This window comes from Lepus europaeus, chromosome 6 (genome assembly GCF_033115175.1).
Source record: "Lepus europaeus isolate LE1 chromosome 6, mLepTim1.pri, whole genome shotgun sequence".
Taxonomy (NCBI): domain Eukaryota; kingdom Metazoa; phylum Chordata; class Mammalia; order Lagomorpha; family Leporidae; genus Lepus; species Lepus europaeus.
Window position 1 is genome coordinate 65,907,005 of NC_084832.1, and position 14,689 is coordinate 65,921,693.

General features: G+C 45.8%; 1 protein-coding gene across 1 annotated transcript in view; it reads right to left on the reverse strand.

Annotated features, from left to right (window-relative positions):
• Positions 1-14,689, reverse strand: part of NEK5 (NIMA related kinase 5) — a 93,687-nt gene that overhangs the window by 17,753 nt on the left and 61,245 nt on the right. Inside the window, 3 exon segments of the mRNA XM_062195348.1 lie at positions 4,090-4,095; positions 8,769-8,906; positions 11,198-11,323. Coding sequence (XP_062051332.1) covers positions 4,090-4,095; positions 8,769-8,906; positions 11,198-11,323 — 270 coding nt within the window.

Sequence of the window (14,689 nt, forward strand, 5' to 3'; positions counted from 1 at the left end):
CGATATGAGACGCAGGCACCCCAAGTGGCGGCTTAACTCACCGTGCCACAACGCCAGCCCTAGGATTTCCTGCTTTTTTAGGGCTGAATAATATTCTCGTAGATATATGCCACACACTCACTGACAATCCACACACCCACTGAAGGACATTTACATGGTTTCCACATTTTGTTTATTGTGAATAATACTGCAATGAACATGGGAGTACAAAGATATCTCTTTTAGATTGATTTTGTTTTCAACTATTTTTGTATTCTGCAGGGCAGAGGGAAATTCCCCCTCTGCTCTCTCAAGCTTGCCTGGAATAAGCTGACAAAGATCAAATTGGAGAAAAGGCATACAAATGTACTAATGTGCCAAAGGGAAATTAAAGGGAGAAATCACAGGAGTGTGAGACCCGAAATCCTGCCATCATTCACAAGCTCCTATGCCCTTCTGTGTAGATGCGAGGGGGAGACTGGGGAATGAAGCCAATTTTGAAGGGTTCAAAATTGTTGGGGTGGTGGTGTGGGGGGAGGGGAAGTGAGGAATGAAAGGTCCCTAGCACAGAGCTTAGCTTGTAAAAAGATTCTTTAACATCTGAATGAGCCCAAGGGATAGGCATCTGGTACGGAAAACACTTCCAGGCAGGTTACTTTCTGAGATAGACAAGGAGATTTCAGGGCAGTGATAGCAGCGCAGTTCCTTCTGCAGTCTGCAGATAAGCGCATAATAAGCAGTCTGCAGATAAGCGAATGCAGAGCTTCTCTCCCCGCACTTGGATGGGCAGAAACAATGCATACTTTTCCTTTGAGTCAAATGCTTAGCATGCCAGAAATGCCTGTTCCTTGATCCTCAGTGATATATATCCAGAAGTAGGACTGCTGGGTTGGTCCTATGGTGGTTGTATTTTTAGGTCTTTGAGGAACCCCTATACTGTTTTCTACCATAAGACAGGGAGGTGGAAGAAGCCAGCTGGAGACACTAATTCCTATTAGCTCAAGACCCATGGAACATGGGTTTGGTTCTTCTTGTTTTAAATATAAAAAGATCTAGAGGCCAGCTTTGTGGTTTAGCAGGTTAATCCACTGCTTGCCTCGATGCCAGCAAACTATATGGATGCTGGTTCAGGTCCCAGCTGCTCCACTTCCTATCCAGCTCCCTGCTAATATGTCTGGGAAAGCAGTAGAGGATGGTTCATGTGCTTGGGTCCCTGTATCCACATGGGATACCTGGAAGAAGCTCCAAACTCCAAGCTCCAGCCTGGCTCAGCCCCAGCCATTGAGGCTATTTGGGGAGTGAACCAGCGGATAGATGATATCTCTCTCCCTCTTTCTGTAACTCTGCCTTTCAAATAAATAAATCTTAAATATATGAATATTTATAAATAAATATATTTAAATATAAATATGAACAAATACATATATAAACTGGACAAAGCTCATCCAGTTTAGGGGGCCAAGGCTGACCTAGATTGACCTATAGCTCATTCATTATTGTATTACAATAATACATTAGCATGCTCAGTGACACACCTACCAGCCACCATGACAGGAAACCTGAACACATAAGGAGCAAAAAGGGGCAGTGGCTAGATTCCAGGAACCCACATAACGTTAAACATGGTGCAGAGATGGGGCCACTCCCCTGTGCGTGGGCCCACACTCTGACTGTGGAGGGTGTACTTTCTACTTTCTTGATAAAACACATGTTCCTTGCCATTTGCGATCCTCCCACTTGCTCCTGAATTCCTTCCTGAGGCAAAGTCAAGCACCTGGGGACCAGGCAGCGTTCACTGTCCAGCGCCAACGGTGCACAAATGTTCTGACTCTTCTAGTCCTCACCAACACTTGTTAGCTTATGCAGATCATCCTAGGAGTGTGAGACAGGACCACACCGTGGTCTGATGTGTATTTCCCTGATGATTACCAATGCTGAGCATGTTTTCGTATGCTTGCCACAGTAGGGCCCAGGGGGGTATCCTCTGCCACCCCTCAGTGCTGATGTGGGCTATCTGGCTGGAGCTAGGAACCCAACTAATACAAGTGCCGATTAACAATAGGAAAGTGCAAATGTTTTACTAAATTTACTTGTACATGAGGATCTTCACAAGAGTAAAGTCCAAAGAACTGAACCAAGTAGGATGCTGTTACACATTTTAGACATAGAACGACACATTTTTTAAGGAATAGCAAGATTAATGGATCTCTGAACCAGGGTAGCAAACTCTAGGGGTGTCACCAAGAGATATAAGGGAGAAGGGGTCAGTGGGAGGCTAGTGGAAGAAAAGCATTACTCCAAGGAGTTAATCAGGCTCATCACTGCCCCAACCACCAGCCTGGCTATTTTCCTGCATTGGCAAGGGAAGGAACCCCTACCAAAAGAATCTTAATAGCTTGTTGCATGTCAGAAAAGACAGGCCAAATGGTCCTTTCAGAAAATACACTTTCTTAGCTGATTTGAGCTTGAAACAGTCAATAGACCAAGCCAGTAAATTCTGAGAGGACACAGGCTTAAGAATTCCATCATGGATGCCTGTTCAGTATTTTCCACAAAATTTCAACCTTTTTGCAATAAACAGCACTGATGAGACAGATTTTCCTTTTTTTTTTTTTAAGATTTATTTATTTATTTGAAAGTCAGAGTTACACAGAGAGAGAAGGAAAGGCAGAGAGAGAGAGAGAGGTTTTCCATCCTCTGGTTCACTCCCCAGTTGGCCATAATGGCTGGAGCTGAAGCCAGGCGCCAGGCAATTCTTCCCCGTCTCCTATGCGGGTGCAGGGGCCCAAGGACTTGGAACATCCTCCACTGCTCTCCCAGGCCATAGAAGAGAGCTGGATTGGAAGTGGAGCAGCCGGGACTTAAACCAGTGCCCATATGGGATGCTGCAGTACAGGTGGCAGCTTTACCCGCCACGCCACAGTGCCAGCCCCAAGACAGATTTTCTTAAAAGATCTAAACTAGAACTAACAGAATTCAGGAAAGTACTGAATACTGATTTCACAACCTGGCTTTATAATTATGCAGAACTACCCTTCTTTTGACTTCTACTTTGGGAATTTTGTTAAACATGGCTGTATGACTTAACTGTTGCAGAAAAATAACCCTGTGGCCTAAGACAGTAACCAGGGGTAGGCACTTAGCCTAGTTGTTAAGATGCAAGTTATAACACCCATGTCCCCCACTGGAGCACCTGGGTTTTATTCCCGGCTCTGATTCCTGACTCCAGCTTTCTGATCCCCAGGGATCAGCACTGACAGTTCAAATAATTGGGTGCCCGGATTGAGTTTCTGGGTTCCAGCCCTGCCACAACCATTGCAGGAATTGGGGAGTGAACCAGCACTCCAGCAGAGCACGTGCTCTCTATTCTCAAAATAAATAGAATGAACTGAGGGGGAAAAGGCAGGAATCATTTATTGAGATCGAAATCTATAGTCAGGCAATTTGGGCTGAGCTTGAATGATTGGTTCTCCTAGTCTCGGCTGGGTCCCTCATGCATCAGTATAGTCATAGCCAGGCCAGCTTGAGGCTGCCTGCTCCAGAATGGCCTCCCCTGGCATGGCTTACACCTGCCCCATGTACTACTGCATCTGCCAGCACACCAATCCAGGCTAGCTGGGCTCTCAACAGGGTTCCAAGTGCAAGAGTAGACACTGAAAAGACTCTCTGAACAACCAGATCTGGCACACTCTCCCACATCCACTGCATTCTACTGGCCTAAGAAATCCAAGTCCAGTCCAGATTCAAAGGGGCAGAGAAAGAAATTCATTTAACACTGGAGAAAACAAAAGCCATACCAACCACAAAGGGCATGAATATAGAGATGAGAGAAGGAATATGGTCACATTTGCCATCTTTTGTAATCAATCTCTCCCACAGGTAATCTATTACCACCTGGTTCAGAAATTAAGCGTTTCACTGTTGGGCATTGCCTAAAATCTCCATTCCAATATGGCGCCTGGCGGATGTTCGAGGGGCGTGTCTGCAGCTATTTCGGTTAAGCTATGTCAAGATCAGACCAACGGCAGGGATAGGTCTGCTTTGGTTCTGGACACGTGGATAGTGCGTGATCCTTATACTTTGCTTAAGATGCCCCTGTGTGTGGTCCACCCATGCCTGTATGACCTTTTCACTGATTGGCTCCCCTACTGTGCATGTCTTTCATAAGCTTTATAAGCCTGTACACTTCCTCAATAAAGTAGTTCCTGCTTCAACAGAACTCACCTGTGCTTGCAGTGTGTTTGAGTCGACATTACCTCTCTTATCTCTCCCGTTTGCCTTGGGAAGTGCCTGTACTGTCCCCTGCTGGTCAGGGGCCAGCTTAAGGCTTAAGACCCCAACATTTCACTTATTCTCTGGGAAGAAAATCCTTACTCACCAACACCCACTCAACAAGTTTTAATGTCCATTAGGGCCCAGGCAATGACCATACATCAGGACTACTTCCCATTCCATAGCAGTTAGAAACCACCATTGACTATATGCTCATACCAATTTTAGAAAATTTACAAAGGTGGTTAAGATGCAGATTAAGACATCTGTAGGGGGCTGGCTCCTTGGCTCACTTGGTTAATCCTCTGCCTGAGGTGCCTGCATCCCATATGGGTGCCTGGTTCTAGTCCCAGCTGCTCCTCTTCCAGTCCAGCTCTCTGCTGTGGCCCAGGAAGGCAGTGGAGGATGGCCCAAGTGCTTGGGCCCCTGTACCCGCATGGGAGACCAGGAGGAAGCACCTGGCCGCTGGCTTCGGATCGGCCATTTGGTGGGTGAACCAACGGAAGGAAGACCTTTCTCTCTGTCTCTCTCTCTCTCTCTCACTGTCTCTCTGTTAAATAAATTAAAAAAAAAAAAAAAAAAGACATCTTGGGGCCGGCACTGTGGTGTAGTGGGTAAGCTGCCGCCTGCAGCGCCGGCATCTCATATGGGTGCTGGTTTGAAACCTGGCTGCTCTTCTTTCAATCCAGCTCTCTGCTATGGCCTGGGAAAGCAGTAGAAGATGGCTCAAGTGCTTGGGCCTCTGCACCTGTGTGGGAGACCTGGAGGAAGCTCCTGGCTCCTGGCTTCAGATCAGCCCAACAGCAGCCTTTGTGGCCATTTGGAGAGTGAACCAGAGGATGGGACTTCTCTCTCCCCCTCTGCCTCTGCCTCTGTATAACCCTGACTTTAAAATAAATAATCTTAAAAAGAAAAAAGAAGACATCTGTGTCCCACATCAAAGTGCCTGGGTTCCATAACTGGTTCTGATTCCTGACTCCAACTTCATACTAATGAAGATTCTGAAAGATAGCAGTAATGGCTCAAGCAATTGGGTTTCTGCCACCCATGTGGGAGACTTGTGGTGAGTTCTAGGCTTCTGGCTTCAATGTGGCACAGCCCTATCTGTTGTAAGCATTTGGAGAGAATGCACTGGTGCGTGGAAGCTCTCTCTCTCTCCTCTGTGTCCCTCTGCTTCTCAAAAATAAGGGGAAATTTTTATATTTACCTTAAAAGATTTATTTGCTTGAAGTCAGAGTTTTATATATATATGTATATATATATGTGTGTGTGTATATATATATATATATATAGAGAGAGAGAGAGAGAGAGAGAGAGAGAGAGACAGAGACAGAGAGAGAATCTTCCAACCACTAGCTCACTCTCCAGATGGCTGCAACTGCCAGAGCTGGGCCAAGCCAAAGCCAGGAACCAGGAGCTTTATCTGGGTCTCTCACATGGGTGGCAGGGATTCAAACATCTTCTGCTGCTTTATTCAGGCCGTTAGTAGGGAGCTGTATTAGAGTGGAACAGCTGGGACATGAACCAGCACTCATATGGGATGTCGGCATTGCAGCCAACAGCTTTATCCACTATGCCACAATACCAGCCCCAGAGGAAAAAAAATTTTTTAAAGAGGATGGTGTTTTTTTTTTTTCTTTCTTTCTTTTTTTTTGACAGGCAGAGTGGATAGTGAGAGAGAGAGACAGAGAGAAAGGTCTTCCTTTTGCCGTTGGTTCACCCTCTAATGGCCGCCGGCGCACCGCGCTGATCCGATGGCAGGAGCCAGGTGCTTCTCCTGGTCTCCCATGGGGTGCAGGGCCCAAGGACTTGGGCCATCCTCCACTGCACTCCCTGGCCACAGCAGAGAGCTGACCTGGAAGAGGGGCCACTGGGACAGGATCGGTGCCCTGACCGGGACTAGAACCCGGTGTGCCGGCGCTGCAAGGCGGAGGATTAGCCTAGTGAGCTGCGGCGCTGGCCTTTTTTTTTCTTTTTTTAATGAGTTAGTTGTTTCATTTGAAAGGCAGAGTTACAGAGAGAGAAGGAGAGGAAAAGAGAGAGAGAGAGAGAGAGAGAGAGAGAGATCTTCCATCTGCTGGTTTACTCCCCAAATGGCCAAAATGGCCCAAGCTGGGCCAGGCCAAAGCCAGGAGCCAGGAGCTTTTTCCAGGTCTTCCACTTGGGTACAGGGGCCTAAGTACTTGGGTATTAGCAGACACATTAGCGGGGAGTTGGATTGGAAGTGGAGCAGTCAGGAATTGAACAAGCACCCATATGGGATACCAGCATTGCAAGCAGCTGCTTAACCTGCTACTCCACAGGGCTGGCCCTGGGGGTGGGTGTTTGATACAACAGTTAAGATATCCATATTCCATATTGGAGTGCCTGGGTTCAAGTTCCAGTTCCTTTCCTGATTCAAACATTCTGCAAATGCACATCCAAGGGAGGCAGCAGGTGATAACTCAATAGTTGGGTCCCTGCCAGCCAAATTTGGGACAAGCAAATTGAGTTTCTGGCTCCAGGCTTTGACACTCCCCACAACTGCTGCAGGACTTTGAGAATTGAATCAGTAGATGGAAGACATCATTATCTTTTTATCTTTATATCTATCTCTATTTTCAGGTAAATAAAATTTTAAAAATACACAAAAATGGGGGGGGGAGAGTGAAACTCAGAACTGATGAATATTAAATACTGAGGCACAGGAAGGTTAAGTGACTATCCTCAAATCGCTTGGTGATCACTGGAACATTAATCAGAACCAGTATTCCTAGCTACTATTTTATTAATTGATTTTATATTTTATTTATTTGAGAGGCAGAGAGGTAGATACATAGATAGGGAGAGAGGAACGGAGAGAGGAGAGAGAGAGAGAGAGAGAGAGACAGACAGACAGACAAACAGACACAGAGAGAAAACTCAGCTCCACTGTTCACTTCCCGAATGTCCACAACAGTCAGAGATGGGCTGGACTAAAGTCAGGGACCAGAAACCCAATCCAGGTCTCCTACATGAGTGGCAGGGACACAATCACTTGGGCCATCACCTACTGCCGCTCAGAGTATGCATTAGCAGGAAGCTGGAACAAGGAGCAAGAGCAAGGGTTTAGGCTTAAGCACTCTCTTACGGGATGCAGGCATCCAAAGCGACATCTTAGTCACTTTCCGAAATGCCCAACCACTAACCACTATTTTAAAAACTGTAACTTACTGAGAACTTAGTCAACTTGCCAGGCATTTTACATACATTATCTCGTTAATATTTAAAACAATCTTTGGAGGTTGGTGCTCCCATAATGCTGGTTTTACAAATGTGGAAAACTAAAGATAAGGCTGGTTATCTTATTACAAGCATCAGAGTCAGAAGTTCTATCAGCTCTGTTGAGTATCACTCTATTCCACTACTCGATGCTGCCTGCTATTATACTGCAAGGAGTGAACTGATGTAAAAATAACCTTTATGTAGGCTGGCACTGCAGCTCACTAGGCTAATCCTCCACCTGTGGCGTTGGCACCCAGGGTTCTAGTCCTGGTTGGGGCGCTGGATTCTGTCCTGGTTACTCCTCTTCCAGTCTAGCTCTCTGCTGTGGCCCAGGAGTGCAGTGGAGGATGGCCCAGGTCCTTCAGCCCTGAACCCGCATGGGAGACCAGGAGGAAGCACCTGGCTCCTGGCTTCGGATTGGCGCAGCGCACCGGCCGTAGCAGCCACTTAGGGGGTAAACCAACAGGAAAGGAAGACCTTTCTCTCTGTCTGTCCCTCTCTCACTGTCTAACTCTGCCTGTCAAAATAAATAAATAAATAAACAAATAACCTTTATGTAATACAAATATAAATGTTTAGGGGCCACTGTTGTGGCATAGCAGGTTAAGCCATGGTCTACAATGCCGATATCCCATATGGGTGCAGGTTTGAGTCTTGGCTGCTCCATTTCCAGTCCAGCTCTCTGCTAATGCATGTGAAAGCAGCAGAAGATGGTCCAAGTCCTTGGGCCCTGCACCCACACAGGAGACCTGGAGGAAGCTCCTGGCTTTCAACTTCTGCCTGACCCAGTCCTGTCTGTTGTAGCCATTTAGGGGGTGAACCAGTGCATGAAAGCTCTCTTTCTCTCACTCTGCCTTTCAAATAAATAAAAATAAATAAACAAGTATGAAAGTTTAGATTTTATTCATTGTTCCTCTTTCATTAGCATGTAACATCCTTTAAAACTTTTCACAGAAGAAATTTAAACTGTTATAGTATAAATATCCTTAAAAAACGCCAATGATATAGGTGTAGGAAATGTTAATTATGTATCAATGGAGGAAAAAACAGCTTAGGAATGGATTCAACTTTTTAAGGATGAAGTAAATGATACAGTTGGCATTTTGAGTCAAGAAGAAAATCTATTATCTAAAACAAAGTATTGGGAAATTCACTGTTTGGAGAAAAACATTTAAATTAGTTCCTATATCATACTGTATAGCAAAATAAATGCTACAGCACTAAAGAACTGTGAAAAAAGATCCAGATTATGCTATTAAAAATAAGTTACATACCAAATTCTCCTTCATCGGCAGAATATGAGCTACTTGTTAGATGCGCTGAGGCCAAAACACTCATTAAAGTTCCAGGTGCTTCATGCCGCCATTGTTTTCTGTTTTCTGAAATGTCTTCAATCACAATAACATGGTCATCTAAAGAGGAAAATGGGTTATTGAAAATAAAAATGCTTCTTCGTTTTTTAAAAGATTTATTTATTTTGAGAGAGAGAGTTACAGAGAGAGGGAGAGACAGAGAGAAAAGTTCTTCCATCCGCTGGTTCACTCCCCAAATGGCTGCAACGGCTGGAGCTGGCCCAATCCAAAGCCAGGAGCTTCTTCCAGGTCTCCCACATAGGTGCAGGGGTCCAAACACTTGGGTCATCTTCTACTGTTTTCCCAGGCCATAAGTAGAGAGGTAGGTTGTAAGAGGAGAAGCCGGAACACGAACCAGCACCTTTATCGGATGCTGGTGCCACAGGTGGAGGCTTAGCTTACTATGCCACAGCACCAGCCTTCTTATGCTTCTTCATTTGAATTATTTTTTTAGGATTTATTTTTTTATTTGGAAGGCAAACTGACCTCCCATCCTCTGGTTCACTGCCTAAATGGCTGCAATGGCCAGGCCGAAGCCAGGCACCTGGAACTTCATTCAGTTCTCCCATGTGGGTAGCAGGGGTCCAAGGATTTGGGCTATCTTGCACTGTTCTCCCAGGTGCATTAGCAGGGAACTGGATCAGAAGCAGAGCAGCCGAGACTTGAACCAGAGCTCATATGGGGTGCGGCACTGCAGAAGCCTGGTGTGCCACAATGCCGGTCACTTCCTGTGAGTTTTTATAAAATCACAAAATGTTAGAACCTTGTAGCTAACCTCTGATTTTATTAGGAAAAAAAAAAAAGAGATACAGTAAAGTTTAGTGTCTCATTGTCACAAAGCTAAGGAGAAGAGTCATTTCTCATTTTCTAAAGTGGCTTTTTTGGTGTGATAAAATTTCTATTCTATTTGCTTATTTTAAATTTACCCTCAATTGTCCTATTGACTCATGAGTCAATTCACACACTTCAAATTACTAATTTTGTGATATACTTAAATATTTCAGGAACAGGCATTGTGGAGTAGTGGATAAAGCTGCTGCCTGTGACGCTGGTTTCCCATATGGGTGTTGGTTTGAGTCCCAGCTGCTCCACTTCCAATCCAGTTCCCTGCTAATAGCCTAGGAAAGAAGTGGAAGATGGTACAAGTGCTTGGGCCCCTGCCACCCACGTGGGAGACCAGGAAGAAGCTCCTGGCTTCTGGTTCCTGGCTTTGGCCTGGCCCAGCCCCAGCCATTGTGACCATCTGGGGAGTGAACCAGCAGATGGAAAAGCGCTCTCTCTTTCTCTCTCTCTCTCTGTGATTCTGACTCCCAAATAAAATAAAATACATCTTTTAAAAAAATTTCAACTTACAGCCCAGGTCTCAACTTTAGCTCTTCCCAGTCGCATGTGACCAAGAACACAGGACATAAGTGATCAGCATCTTCACCTCCTGTGAAATAACAGCTGGAGGCAGCTGTGAGGCTCTCTGAAGGAGGGACTATGCCAGAGTTTCAAATGTACGTGAGCGAATTCAGGCTAAAAAATTTTTATTTGCTGAATACTCCTAACATTTAAATGGCATGCTGGCTTCAAAAGCAATTTTATGTGTATCTGTACGCTATTCTCATAGGGATAGCTATTCTTTTAATTCCAATTTTACAGGTGAAAGAAGGACCCTCCATGAAATTGCAATCAAACTGGAGGGCCCATCAGGTTTGCTGCTCTTCTGTGTGTGTTCTTCCTCACTTTGAGGAAAGTGGCACTCTGGATTTTTCCTCCTTTATGTTGTCTTGGCAGGGGTGGTCACTTGTCTTAGATATTAGCAGGTAAGTCTCTCTAGGGGTAGAGAAAAAAACAAAACTGTGTGTTTGAAAGCAGTGGCTTAACCTGAGGGGCTGATGCTGTGATGCAGTAGGCTAAGCCTCTGCCTATGGCACCAGCATCCTGTATGGGCGCTGGTTCATGTCCTGGCTGTGCCTCTTCCAACCCAGCTCTCTGCTTATGGTCTGAGAAAGCACTGGAAGATGCCCAAGTGCTTGTGTCCCTGACACACATGTGGGAGACCCGGATGAGACTATTGGTTCCTGGCTTCAGTTCAGCTCAGCTCCAGCCATTGTGGCCATTTGGGGAGTGAACCAGTGGATGGAAGAATTTTCTGTCTCTTCCTCTTTCAGTAACTCTACCTCTCAAATAAATAAATAAAAATCTTTAAAAAGAGAAAAAAGAAAGGTGTTTGATATAAAATCTACAAGGCTTGTACTATGGAATGGGAGCTATCACATTAGGATGAGCAATAGCAACACGACCACCGGGACCCTGGTCTTCCCTTGCTGATGACTGGTGCTAACTGGTCACAGACTCACCATCACCAGCAGGCAGTGTGGAGCAGGTGGAGGTGATGTCGACTGCTGCCATCATTTGCAGCAGAGTCTGAGGTGCTCTGGCATCCCACTGCCTCCTGTTTTCAGCAGCAATGGCCTCATGAGAGGAAAGCCCTGGGTATCAGAAAAGAACTTGTGAATTCAAAAGCAGCCAAAAGTATGACTAATGGCACCAAAGAGTTCTTAGGAACCTGGAGGCAGTCTATCAGCTGGTATTCAACACCACTCTCGTTCTAACACCGATCTTAGCTTGTAAGATTGAAATTACGCGTAGGCTTAAGGCTAACTTCATTGTTTTTAAAAGATTTATTCATTCATTCATTCACTCATTTATTTGAAAGGCAGAGTAACAGAGAAAGAGAGACAGAGGGAGAAAGGGAGACATAGCTTCCATTTGGTGGTTCACTTCCCAAACGCCCTCATCAGCAGAAGCTGGGTCAGGCTGAAGCCAGGAGCTAGGAACTCCATCTGGGTCTCCCGTGTGGGTGGCAGGGGCCCAAGTACCTGGGCCATCATGCACTGTCTTTCCAGGAGCATTAGCAGAAAACTGGATCCAAAGCAGAGTAGCCAGAACTAAAACCAACACTGTGATATGGGCTGCGGGCATCACAAGCAGTGGCTTAACCTGTCACACCACAATCATTTTAAAGCAAGCACAGTATTTCTGTTTTAATTCTTTTGTGCTGGATTTTTAGATTGCTGATATCTTTCCTCTATAATAAGTAGCATAATGAACACTTTATAGCTAAATTTTAATAGAGATTTGTGATTATTCACCCTAGATAAATTATTGAAAATGCTTCTAGGCCAGCGCCGCAGCTCACTAGGCTAATCCTCCATCTGCGGCGCCAGCACCCTGGGTTCTACTCCCAGTTGGGGTGCCGGTTCTGTCCCGATTGCTCCTCTTCCAGTTCAGCTCTCTGCTATGGCCTGGAAAGGCAGTGGAGGATGGCCCAAGTGCTTTGGCCCTGCACCCACATGGGAGACCAGGAGGAAACACCTGGCTCCTGGCTTCGGCTCGGCGTAGCTCCGGCCATAGCGGCCATTTTGGGGGGTGAATCAACGGAAGGAAGACCTCTCTGTCTCTTTCTCTCACTGTCTAACTCTGCCTGTCAAAAAAAAAAAAAAAAAGCTTCTAAAGGTTAGTATCAAGTTGAATCCATTACTAATTTGCTCTGTGATTTTTTCCAATGTCTTTTGAGTAGCTAGTTCTATCCTGCTTTATAAAGGTTTTTTTTCCTTTTCTTTTTCTTTTTTTTTTTTTTTTGACAGGCAGAGTGGACAGTGAGAGAGAGACAGAGAGAAAGGTCTTCCTTTGCCGTTGGTTCACCCTCCAATGGCCGCCGCGGTAGGCGCGCTGCGGCCGGCGCACTGCGCTGATCCGATGGCAGGAGCCAGGTGCTTCTCCTGGTCTCCCATGGGGTGCAGGGCCCAAGGACTTGGGCCATCCTCCACTGCACTCCCTGGCCACAGCAGAGAGCTGGCCTGGAAGAGGAGCAACCGGGACAGGATCGGTGTCCCGACCGGGACAAGAACCCGGTGTGCCGGCGCCACAAGGTGGAGGATTAGCCTAGTGAGCCGCGGCGCCGGCCCTTTATAAAGGTTTTCTATATTTTCTTCCACGTCATTTTCTAACCTATAACTTTTTTTACATATAAACAATTTGTGTGTTTGAAATTTGTTTTGTTCTATCATATTATGAGGGTCTCATTTCACAATTATCCCCAATTGTTAACCAGCTGACCCAGCAGCATTTATCTGAATAATCCCTTCTTTTCCCACAGACTTATAATGTCACTTTTAGCATCTGCTAAATTATTACTATTATTTTTTTTTATTATTTTTGACAGGCAGAGTGGACAGTGAGAGAGACAGAGAGAAAGGTCTTCCTTTTGCCGTTGGTTCACCCTCCAATGGCTGCCACGGCCAGTGCACCACACTGATCTGAAGGCAGGAGCCAGCTGCTTATCCTGGTCTCCCATGGGGTACAGGGCCCAAGGACTTGGGCCATCCTCCACTGCCTTCCCGGGCCATAGCAGAGAGCTGGCCTGGAAGAGGGGCAACTGGGACAGAATCCAGTGCCCCGACCGGGACTAGAACCCGGTGTGCCGGCGCCGCAAGGCGGAGGATTAGCCTGTTGAGCCATGGCGCCGGCCAATTATTACTATTATTATCATTTAATTTCATTTGGGAGAGAAAGAACTTCCATCTGCTGGTTTACCCACCAAAACAAGCAAGGGTCAAGGTTGTGGCAGGCTGAAGTCAGGATCTGGGAACTCAGTTCAGGAGTCCCACGTGGAAGACTGGGAACCAACTACCTGAGCCATCACCACTGGCTGCTGGTGTGTGCGTTAGCAGGAAGACGTAATAGGGAGACAGAGTCAGGAATTGAACCCAGGCACTCAGATATAGGATGCAGGCACCACACCTGTGGCTTAACTGCTGTGCCAGGCGCCCACTCCACATGGGTTATATTATGACACATACCAGGGTTTGTTTCTAAGCTGTCTCTTGCTTTCAAAATATTTGAGAGGCAGAGTCACAGGGGTGGGAAAGGCAGGGAGAGAGGGCAGCATGGTGAGAGCTATCTTTCATTAGCTGGTTCACTCCCCAAATGCACGCAAAGCCAGGAGCCAGCAAATCCCTGTGAGTCTCTCACATAGGTGGCAGGGACCCAAGTACTTGCACAGTCACCTGCTGCTTCCCTGGGTGTGCATCACAGGAAGTTGAATCAGAAGGAGAGGTGGGACTCATCACCTGGCACTCCAATATACAGGCATGCCAATCAGCAGCTTAAACCTTTTGCATCACAATGACTATCACTAAATTCATTTTCTCACTGGTTTATCCAATCTTGTCCTCCTATCATATTGTTTGAATATAATTTTATAATAATTTTGATATTTGAAATGATAAGTGTCCTTCACTACACTTATTTTTTACAATTCTTGGCTAGTTCAGAAAGAAAATCCAAGATTCTCCCCATACTAGGGAAAAAAATCCAATTGTGGTTTTTATTGAAATTGACATAAATTTGTGTATTTATTTGAAAAGAATATTTCTAATATATAGCACTGTTGTTTCCCTCCATTCATTCATATGATCTTTAAATACCTCAGAAAGCTTTAATTTTCATCATATTCCCTGTACAATTCTTGTAAAGTTTAACCCAAAGTGAATCCACATTGTGGCACCGTGGGTTAAGCCACCACATGCAACAGCAGCCTCCCTTAGAAGCACTCGTTCCAGTCCCATATGCTCTGCTTCCAATCCAGCTCCCTCTTACCACACCCTGGAAGGCAACACAACAGGAGATGGCTTAAGTACTTCAGCCAGCCCTAGCTACCCAGGTAGGAGACCTAGATTGAGTTCCAGGCTCCTGGCACAGACCCGGCCAGACCTGGCTTTTGTGGCCATTTCGGGAATGAACCAACAGATGGAATATCTCTGTATCTTTGTCTGTGTGTCACTATGCCTTTC